The following is a 10,920-nucleotide window of genomic DNA, read 5'->3' as shown; positions in this document are numbered from 1 at the left end:
ATGTCGATTCAAATTACGTCACATAAATTAGAATGGATGAGGTATTATCACGATTGCGGAACAAAATGGGTCTTTATTGATGTCAGTAATAGTTCTCTTTTTATTTATTTAAGGGAATCTAGATAATTTTTTTTATTTATATATTCTAACTTTTTTACGCACTACAGACAAAAATGATTCTTCCAAGATAAATTAAAACCCTCGGTCGTGGGGACAACGACAATCTGATGATTCTATACGGTTTCCATAGTCCATCGACATGCATCCTCGAAGTTGCTAAAGAAAGGAATTGCCTCTTATTGGGGCCATCCAAGATACAAAGAAATGCTAAATCCAGAGGTGGGGTGTTGTGGCTGATGAGTTAATAAAGCAACTTAACTGTTTGGATTTTGTATCAAATATGTCAAATTCCTTTCCACCTACAAATATGGTATATACTATGGTAGGGTGATTCATTTTTGTATCCTACATTTCCCCTACCCCTACCTCTATCTCTCAGAAGGATAGGTCACACTCATTAGCCATAAACTAAAGGACCCTAATAATATGCTCAGCATAACATCCTGGAAAGAACTTGCACTTTCATTGCTTTTCTGCGCGTTGGTTTCTCATTCTTTTGCCTACACTTTCACCATTACTAACAACTGCCCTTACACGATATGGCCTGGAACATTGTCTGGTTCCTCATCACCTCATCTTTCGACAACTGGCTTTCAATTGGATGCTGGTCAAAGCCTCAGAATTCCAAGTCCCGCTGGATGGTCAGGTCGCATTTGGGCAAGAACTGGCTGCACTTTTGATGCCTCTGGTGTTGGCTCTTGTCAAACAGGTGACTGTGGCGGTAAACTTGAATGTAATGGCCTTGGCGCCACACCACCTGCCTCCCTCTTCGAGATAACTCTGGGTAACGGAGACACCAAAGATTTCTATGATGTCAGCATTGTTGATGGTTATAATCTGCCAATAGTTGCAGTCCCACAGGGAGTCAATGGTGGATGCAATGCCACTGGTTGTGTTTCCAATCTTAACATGGGTAAGCTCTCTATGTAGTTGTTTCCTCCGACCAAGCACAAGTACCGGTAACTATGCCTACCGTGGTTGAGGCAGATGAGAATAAATTAATCTCCTTTCTTTGTTCCCTCAACTATGATTTGAACCCTTATCTTCCATGGTTTTTATCCCAGCCTATTAGACCACACATCTGAATGCAAATTCGCTTAGAAGCATTTAGCAGATAAGACTAAGACATATTTTTTCCAAAAATCTAACAGGTTGTCCAAAAGAACTTCAAGTGGTGGGTGGAGAAGGACAAGGAAATGTTGTCGCATGCAGGAGTGCATGCGAGGCTTTTGGTTTAGACCAATATTGCTGTGCCGGAGAGTTTGCCAATCCGACAACTTGCCGTCCATCATTCTATTCCAGCATCTTCAAAAGAGCTTGTCCAAGGGCTTATAGCTATGCATATGATGATGGCACCAGCACTTTTACATGCAAGGCTTCCGACTATACAATCGTCTTCTGCCCCATGAATGGGTAATAGTGTATCAATATATCTCATAATCCAAACACTAGATCTTATGTTTTCAATTTTCCCCTAATCTATCACTATTGGATTGTGAAACAGGGTGAAGAGACCCGACGGTGGAGAAACAACTCCACCTATTGATGAAAGTAAAATGGAGAAGTTCCCAGGGGTGGCCTCATCGTCAAACGTTCTCCTTCCCTTCCCCATGCTGATTGGGCTGATGTTTCAGTTAATATCACTATAAATGAGTCTACAGCATAAATCAGGATATGTTTTGGCATAACGAGAGAACGGAGCAGAATTTGACTGACATATGACAAATTTAGGAATGTTATCTCGAGAAATAGCTGAGCATTCCTGAGGAAACTTGTACCAAAACCAATATAAATGGCAGCCTATTTACGATATAGATAGTATCTTTTACTACAACATTATTCCTCTTTATTTGATTTAGTACCACATTCTGCACACTAACAAAAATGTAGAAAGTCAGATGATTCGTTGAATAAAACCAACAACTTCACCTTCAACGGGACAAATGCAAAGGAAAAGCAAATGACATTCCGAGATTGAAGGTCATAGACGATAGAAATTTTCTTGCTAATATGGAGGATAATCATGAAAAAACGTTGCAAATAATACATATTGTGAGGCCTCTACCAATTATCTATTTTCCTATAACTACTTTCATTAGCTTTAAATGATTTATGATCCGTATAAGTACACAAAGCACAGAAGAAAAGGAAAAAAAATGGAAAACGAAAATAATGAGCGTACATAACGAATGAAAGGAAATATGTACAGTAGTATCTTATTTTTTGCTCTTGCTTTTCTTCTGCACTTGAGGTTTCTTTTTTACTTTCTTTGGCATCTTTGTTCCCTTCTTGCCCTTCTTTTGTTCCATAGCCTGCACAGCGAACTTGAAATTCAATATAATGATCTGGAAAGTGAAGCAACTGATAGTGTAAACAAAAAGAATAGAGCATACCGATGCTTTCTTAGCTTTTGCTTTGACATTCCCATTCTGATGATCAACATTCTCATTCTGGTCACCTTGAGAAGCTGGCCGTGGCAAATTTTCAGCCTCCTCATCCGAATCAAACGTGAAACCATCAAGAGTCCCTATTATATTAGAAGGATCGATTCAAATGTAGCCAATTCAAATTGGACTGTAAATGGCTTCATTGCCAAAGAGAAACAATAAAAAGAAAGTTGAAATCTACTTGCTACAAAAATAGATATATCAGATAGAATCTCGACCTTCAACCATGGTTTCAGCATCGTAAACATTTGATTGTGATTTCAGTTGTATGAAGTCATTCATGATGGCCTCCACCTGATCAGAGAGCACATAATCATCAATTAATAAAAGATTGTACAACAAACTTCGATAAATTGGGAAGTAAAATGAGACTGACAGTACACTGGCGTCAGAATAGCAAATCTAAAAAAGATCATCATCTCTCCAATTTCTTCACCATGGATAGAAACAGCAGATCAATCAGTAAACAAGAGAGAAACAAACCTTTGCTTCTGATGGTCCAAAGCTTACCTACAAAAGGGCAAAATTATATTAGATCTACATATAAGAAGGTGTGTGTGAGCGGCAGGGGGATAGGTAAAGACAGCAAATAATTGCTTGAGACAAGAGTGCCATACCACACAAAACGTCCTGGAAGGCAATATTGTCGTTTTATATATGGTTCCTGAGACACAAAATAACTAAAGCGTTCATATAAAATTTCATCTTAACCATATTAAATAAGATCGCAAGAATTTTTTTTGGAAATTGCTAGTCTCAATTCTCAAACCTAAAGCAAAACATGTGCTTGGGTTTTTATGTGCTGTAGACATTTGTGCTAAAGTAATATGATAGCATATTGTTTCAAGTTATCAACTTGTTCTCATACCAGAATGATAGTGATGAGCTATTTCATTGTTTGGAACATATTAAAAAGCAATCACAACTAGGACTTTGTAAGAATTTGGTAAACAAAGGTTTGAGAAACATGTGTATACCTTTCAAATCGAGAAGCATTTCACGGTTTCCTGATGGACCATCTGAAATAATTATCCTCCCAACAGCACCCACATCACCACTCAGATCTACGGAATCACCTTCACACTCCACAAGTGCCTATATCAAAGTGATGCAAACCTTGAAAACGTTTAGCAGAAAATAACGGAACGGACTGGGGAAAAAAGGAACAAAAACAAATACAAGTACAAACTTAAAAATCCATTAGTTGTAGCAACAACATCTAACTTGATCAAAATCCATAGAAGTGCCAGCTTGCTAATGCCTAAACACGACTTTTTTTATTTATTTTTGACAACAGTGTTGCTAATTGGCGCACACCTCAACTAATTCACCATATACCTGCTATCTCTCACCAACACAAATAAGGTAACTCTGCCCACAAAAAGCTCAGGTAGATGGGAGAATTCAACTAGTGTGACCTAAACAATTTTGTTTTGGGAAAACATGGTATGGTGAATTTTTTAGATGCCAAACTGGAATAAGCCACCATGTCCTCTTTCTCTGACATTTAAATAGATACTGCTCGGTTGGCCAAAAAAAAAAAAAAAATTAGAAAGGGGGTGCAAACTAGGAATCTCCGAACTAATTAGCTGATTTGAGAAGGAAAAGAATAAAGAGACAATCAGACAAACCATAGTAATCACCTCCATACCAAGATAGTCACTACACTTTGATTACTTTACCTTTGTCCTTTGTACTTTCTCGGGAAGCACCAAAGGCAGCCTTGAAGATGACAACTACACACAATAATCATAAAATTGAATCAGTGAACAGTCAACATATACAAGGTCCATCAAGGATTACTAAAGTTTCTCACATTTGGTCCGCATTGTTTCTCTGGAATATTTTCCTCCACAACATCCATGTCTTCCTTCTCTATACCAAGTTCAAACAACACATTACAAAGAAAAATAAATAAAATGTCAGGAAAATCAACAACTCTACAAGATAAAGAGAGCAGAACCATAATTTAAGGTTAAACATACATTTGCTTCAAAAGTTTTGAGATCCATTCACCACTAATATATTAAGTCATATGGTTAGAATTCAGCAGCTAGAAATAGCCGGCTTACCTTCATTCAGCTGATTCTCTGGTTTTATCTGCTTTCCCTGTTCCTCTTTCTTCGTTTTTTTCTTAGGAGATTTTTGCTTAGACAGTACATCATTTTCTTCTTTTTTTGTAGCCTTAGCATCGTGCATAAGCAACTCTCTGTCAAGGACTTCCTCCACTTTTATAGAACTGCCATCATGAGGAGACTCAGAATCCGATGACAACGTATAGACTGCATGACTAGATTCCTGTGTGAACCAAAAATATGATTGAGATAGAACTAAGATCACTACGGTCGACAGCATTTGCATATTAGTTATCAATAAAGTGTGTGGGAGATCCAAAGACTGAGGATTAAGCCTAATGTCCACGAATTTCAGGCAACTGATCAAAGGAGGAACCGAGATACCTACAGCATACTGTGATCATTTTCATAAGGATGGCCAAAGTAAATCAACACTTGTAGCAATTGCCAAAACTAGTGAAAACAAGTGGGAGCACTCATGTGACTCTAAAAGATTAAATTGGGTAAGGATAGAGATATGTCAAAAGGTTTTAATCTGCACGATTCTGGACGAGCTAATCAAGGTAAGAAAAGTCAATTGCCAAGAACAGATTCTGGGTAGAGTAGCTATTTCAAAATATTATAAACCGCCTTGTTAAACAACGATCATTCTAGCTTACTATGAGGTTTAAACTACCTTGTCTGTTCCTGAAGCCTAGAACAGTATTTCCAGTCAAACTAAACTGCTAGCTAGCGGACAACTTTTGCTTCATAAGGGTAGAATACTATCAAGAAACTGATTACGGTCAGTTAGAACTGACATTTTCAAGCAATTTTGTTGTCATTCCCACAGTGAATGCTTACAAGAATATATTTAGGAGAATAACTGTTCTATCAAAAAAGTATCATAGTACTGATATGTCTAGGCTCTTTTAACCATTTACTCTTCATTTACAAGAAATATGACTAAACAGTTGACTGACTGGCTATTGAAGTCACTACTTTCTTGCACCTGATTGCCGCGAATCCTCTTGAAAGAGAGGGGTGCCTTCGGGAACGCAGTCACAGGAGGTGCATGGCTGTCATCAGCTCGTGCCGAAAGTCTGATCTTTCTAGGGGCATATTTGGTACTGCTTATTTGATCACAGTGCATTGAAGTTTATCAATGGAGCGATCATTGACTGCACCATCTCCAAAATATGACTGGTATAGAGCTAGCTAGAGATACGGGCACAAATCTATACTATTTTAAAAGCATGAATATAAATGTTGGTTGACCGAAATATCCTTCAAATATTGAACGACTTATATACCCTTTTAGTCTAATTCAACCATGTTTGTATTGGCTATTTTGGAAACATAAAATATCATAATTGAAAGTAGAATTTAAAACAAATACTACTTCTGAATTTTGTTCCTAATCTAATTATTAAAGAGTTTACTATCGTGTTCAAATAAGGATATATCCAACCAGTAGCCTTATTGGCCTAGGATTAACTTTGTGATCGAAAGTAAGAGTTGTCCGTATTAAAACTAAAAAAGTTAACATAGAAAATGATTAGGTTATTAGTAAATCATACTTTAATAGGCTTAGGTATTACATTACCTCATAAGTTTTGTTTTTTAAGATTGAAGAAGAGTTTGTTATATTAAAGTAAAAGTATTTATTTTGAGACATAGAGTATAGTAAATGTTGGATAAAATTATAATCCTAAATTTTTTATCCAACATCTAGGACTTTAAATTTGAAATTAACTAATAATAGAATATTACTAAATTAGGCTACAATCATATTGATAAATTAGTTATCGCCATTAATACTTATAGATGATAAATGAATTTTTTTATTTTTGTATTCAAGTATTTAGCTCAATATAAAAATAATACAATTTACAGAAATTTCAAGCATAGACGATAGACGAGTAAATTTCACTGGTGGTTATTTAACTTTGAGTTTATCACAAAAGTTTACTTTTCTATTTTGGAGTGCCATGTCATATTTTCGACATCAAATATAAAATTCAGGTGAGATTTACTTTTTATTAACTTGGCCAAAGTTGAATGATATTTACTCAATAAAAGATAAACAAGTAAATTTTGTGTGATAAATTTTAAGTTGGATGACTTTTACGTAACAAAAAAGAGAAAAGTGTTTTTTTGAGTGATAAACTTTAAGTTGGATGACTTTTGCGTAAAGAAAAAATGGGAAAAGTGTCTTTTTGTGTGATAAACTTTAAGTTGAACCACATTTATGTAAATGCTACAAAAATGACTTTTGTATGATCAACTCAACGTTGAATGACAACCGGATATTTTTATGAGAATCAATACGAATATGCTTAAACAAATTAGGAGGATGAGAAAAAACAAGAATATCTATCATATTTTTTGGTTATCTTTTGCAAGTCGGAAGATATAAAATGTCTAATTGAAAGAAAATACATGAAAACTACCATGAAGTCATAAAAATTTACGGCGACGGAAGAACTTGATTTTTCTGTTTTAAATATTGTATTTTACTTTTATGATCAACTTAAATTTGTATGAACGTGCCTTACACGAAATATCACGAGTTAAATGATTATATCCATTGCTGCTATCATTATAACAAAATGAAGAAACATATAACAAAAAAATAAAAGTAAAACAACAGAAATTGGGCTCTTACAATCTATATACAATTAATAATAATAATATTATCTAATATATTTTACTATGATTGAGATTGACTAGAAATAACGTGCAACTGCACGTTTATAGAGACTAGTAAATATAAAAGCAAAGATCAAGGGTCTCATTTAAGCTGTATATGAGCAAACACATAGCACCAACCTATATTGTACAAGTTGGATGACATAGTGGCTTCTTTACCATTCTTTGAGAATTTAAGTAATTAACCCACTATCTATATATTCTCTGTCAATGATAAAAGTTGAACTTCCATGACTGATGTTAGTTCAGTAAATTAAAGAATAAAGACAGATAATAGGAAGCTACTTACTTTATCTGTGAAAGACTTCTCCAAAGCTCTTCTCTTCGTGAAAACCTTGTCAGTTCTTTTTCCTGTATCATTGGAAAAGAGAAGATCTTTAATGGTCCCTTCTTTAATTTCACACTTTCAGACTAATGCAATTGATTCAGTCGGTAGAATGGATTCGCTGTATACCTTCTTTTTCACTCTGACTTTCCGTCTTTCTCTTCCTAGTAGGAGTGCGAACTACTTTTTCATTTTTAATTGGAGAATTTACTTCAGACATCTTTGTGGGTTGAGATTCATGCCCATCCTGACTACTTTTGGCCTCTGAAAGTGATGGTTTATCCTTCTGAAACAGTTTACTCAGATTGATGCTATCGTCATCATCACTGTTGTTATCTAAGGGAGAATCAGATCCAGATGATAAGGTTATCGGAGCAGGTGCCTGTTTCATTTTAACATTAGATTTTCTTGGTCATTAACAGGAAGATGGAACAACAACAGAACAAATAATAACTAAACAAGGCACATGCTTTCAACTAAAGTACGTGGAGAACGAATTAATATCCAAACAGCAGAACTTATACTTCAATACTGACCCTAAAGTATCAACCTGGACAGGAATTAACATCAATCTTAAGAAGCAGGAGAGGATGCAATTAGGTTATAGTGAGAAGGTCCCCGCCTACTGCTTTTGGCTTGACCTCTATATACAACAACAACAACAACATACCCAGTGTAATCTAGGGAGGTTAGTATCTACCCCTACCTTTATGGGGTATAGAAGTTGTTTCCGATATACCCTCAGCTCAAAAGAGAAGTTTTCAAAGTAGGAAAAATACAACAGCAAATAGCAATATACAAAGCAAATGAAACAGCAAATAGTAATACACATTGGAGAACAAGAAACTACACAATTACTAAATACTACTACTAGTAAGGAGGAGAGGAGATGAGGCTAGCCCCCTGCCTCTCCCACATAAAGTGCAAAAGCGCTCAGCTACCTACTAACCTTCTACCCTAATCCTCGACATCCATACCTTCCTATCTAGAGTCATGCCTCAGTAAGCTGAAATTGTGACATGTCCTATCTAATCACTTCCCCTAGAGGCAGATCCAGGATTTAAATTCTATGGGTTCAATTTTAAGATTCTTATCATTGAACCCATTATATTTTTAAAGTTATGGGTTCATATTTACTATGTATTACAATTTTAGTAATTTTCAACACATAATTTTATGCTCCGCGTCAAAGTTAGGCCCTAACTACAAGACTAGATACGCCTCTGACTTCCCCGCTTCTTCTTCGGCCTACCTCTACCTCTCCTAACTTATGCTACAGCAAACCTATGACAGGTGCATCCGCGCACCTGACTTGACCTCTATATGTAGTTTAAAATTATTCGACGATAATTAATTGCCACAAAATCGCATACCCTAACACAAATGTGCTCTAAAACTACATCAATGTACTTGCCCCAAGAAGCATTTTGAACAACACTTTGAATTAACAACAGCGTTACATTAGCAAGGCAAATCATGCATTCAAGCTGAAGCTCAAAGGCGGTTTAAACTCAGTCACATGATTGTTCAATTAATTAAAAACAGAGATTCACTGTATAAAATCGATTCTGAGCACTGCCAATATATGAATTCAGATGAAAACAAAACACAGATACCTGAAAAGTACGGAGCCAATCTGGAGATTCTTCTCTAGACTCACTCATTTTTTCACAATAATTTCAGTGGGTGCTAAAATCCTCCCTGCGGAAAATATAAATTAAAAACTTGAAGACTTGGGAGCTTAGCTAGCGAGTCGTGCTTCGCCTTTCGAGGTCAGTTGCTTTTCCAAATTTTATACAAAAAAACTTAATTTTAAATTTTATTTCAGATCTGAAAATAAAATATTTACTTTTTATCAAAATGAGAATTTTTTATAGTTACTAATGGTTATGGACTTATCCGCCTCTTATTAATCAGAGGTCTCGAGTTCAAATTCATTCTCAATTATAGGGTCTATAGCAAAATTCCTTATACAGTCTTTCCTTTTTAATGACCTTATGCAGCACGAATCAGGATTAATCGAAATCTTAATGCAAGTATTAGATACCAAGTTAGAACCCAAAAATAGATATTACACGTTTCATGAAGTTTATAATCACACAAATGTGTAGGGATCTAGTAGCTCAGTGGGATGGCTATCTGAACTCTCACCTTGTTGGTGAGGATTTGAATCCCAAATTGTAATCCCCTCTCCTATTTCCCCTTTCCCTACCCCCTATGTAATAAAACAATTTAAAAAAAAAAAAATCACACAAATGTTACAATATATTTAAGTCACAAATCTTAATTTTGTGTCTATTAAATAGATTCACATAAATTAAACAAAGTAATATTTTTTTATATATAGAAAAGATACTCCATATTAAACACACTAGTTATTACATAGTTGGGAGTTCAACCCAACAGACCGCATGTATATATAGTGGTACAAAAGTAATAGGAGTCCGGAACTTAAATGACCCAAAAACTAAGCAAGTAAATCAAAATACCCACTAAAAAAAGGTTACAATACTACCTTTTGCGCGCAGAAATTCATGCGCAATAGGTGTTAATATGAACCCTAGCACTTCACCATTTCCAAGTCACTCTTCACCTACTCCATTTTCACTCTTTCAGCATACTTTAGCCCCCCGAAAATCATGTCTCAAAGTTCCGAAACATCAAACTTTGCTATAAAACCCAATGTTCGTAAATGCGGTTATTATTGTAAGCTAAGAACATCAAGGACCCAAGATAATCCGGGTCGTCGTTTTTGGCGTTGTAAACTGCCCGAAGTAAGTGTTTTTACAAGTTTTTAGGGTTTAGAATTTTTTCACTTTTCACATTATCTACATATTTTACTTTCAAAAACTGATTTTCTTATAATGTTTATAGGATATGAGGCAAACCTTTTTAATGGGAAGATAGCATTCCCGTGGATACAACAGTGGCGACAAAGTTTAAAAAGCCTCCTGTTGATGGAGATACCGCGACCTCACGTATCACTAGAGATACCGTGAAGTTTGACTTGCAGTTTAAGCTATGGAAGCTCAAGAAAAAATTGACCTTGTGGAGGTCTTGCTAAAAGAATCCAAAGAAAAACAAAGTTTTTTCAAGGCTAACCTTAGAGACACTTAACACGAGAAAAAATGCTTTGAAAGAAAAACTGAAAATTTGGAAGATTATTTGTGCTATCTTCTTCTTGTTGTTTATTATTTCTATGTATTTTGTTTATTAAGTTTATTGTTTCTATATATTTTTTTGTTATTTTTATGTATTTTGT

General features: G+C 35.3%; 2 protein-coding genes across 2 annotated transcripts; one reads left to right on the top strand and one right to left on the bottom strand.

The window, feature by feature from the left end:
• The first annotated feature begins 213 nt into the window (after positions 1 to 213).
• LOC132056301 (pathogenesis-related thaumatin-like protein 3.5) lies at positions 214 to 1,939 on the top strand. The gene is made up of 3 exons (XM_059448430.1): positions 214 to 1,033; positions 1,272 to 1,533; positions 1,625 to 1,939. The coding sequence occupies exons 1-3, from the start codon at positions 547 to 549 to the stop codon at positions 1,767 to 1,769; spliced, it is 894 nt and encodes a 297-aa protein (XP_059304413.1). The 5' UTR covers positions 214 to 546; the 3' UTR covers positions 1,770 to 1,939.
• A 165-nt stretch (positions 1,940 to 2,104) lies between these two features.
• On the bottom strand, positions 2,105 to 9,449 carry LOC132056300 (DNA-binding protein BIN4). Its single transcript, XM_059448428.1, has 12 exons — positions 9,275 to 9,449; positions 7,788 to 8,040; positions 7,623 to 7,684; positions 4,640 to 4,865; positions 4,384 to 4,442; positions 4,250 to 4,303; positions 3,545 to 3,662; positions 3,185 to 3,231; positions 3,051 to 3,077; positions 2,786 to 2,861; positions 2,514 to 2,647; positions 2,105 to 2,432 (listed from the first exon to the last, which is right to left on the bottom strand). Exons 1-12 carry the CDS (start codon positions 9,320 to 9,322, stop codon positions 2,337 to 2,339), a joined length of 1,200 nt encoding a protein of 399 aa, XP_059304411.1. The 5' UTR covers positions 9,323 to 9,449; the 3' UTR covers positions 2,105 to 2,336.
• Positions 9,450 to 10,920: the final 1,471 nt, after the last annotated feature.

The sequence above is a fragment of the Lycium ferocissimum genome, chromosome 5 (assembly GCF_029784015.1).
Source record: "Lycium ferocissimum isolate CSIRO_LF1 chromosome 5, AGI_CSIRO_Lferr_CH_V1, whole genome shotgun sequence".
Taxonomy (NCBI): domain Eukaryota; kingdom Viridiplantae; phylum Streptophyta; class Magnoliopsida; order Solanales; family Solanaceae; genus Lycium; species Lycium ferocissimum.
Note: the sequence above shows the minus strand (reverse complement) of the source record. Positions and strands in the feature narration are given on the sequence as shown.

Coding starts and splice junctions, on each gene's coding strand:
- LOC132056300 (XM_059448428.1), bottom strand. CDS start 9,322: ATGAGTGAGTCTAGAGAAGAATCTCCAGATTGGCTCCGTACTTTTCAG. Junction 4,866..7,622: donor AGAAGTCTTTCACAGATAAA/GTAAGTAGCTTC, acceptor TGGTTCACACAG/GAATCTAGTCATGCAGTCTA. Junction 3,663..4,249: donor AGAAAGTACAAAGGACAAAG/GTAAAGTAATCA, acceptor ACTTTGATATAG/GCACTTGTGGAGTGTGAAGG.
- LOC132056301 (XM_059448430.1), top strand. CDS start 547: ATGCTCAGCATAACATCCTGGAAAGAACTTGCACTTTCATTGCTTTTC. Junction 1,034..1,271: donor TGTTTCCAATCTTAACATGG/GTAAGCTCTCTA, acceptor AAAATCTAACAG/GTTGTCCAAAAGAACTTCAA. Junction 1,534..1,624: donor GTCTTCTGCCCCATGAATGG/GTAATAGTGTAT, acceptor ATTGTGAAACAG/GGTGAAGAGACCCGACGGTG.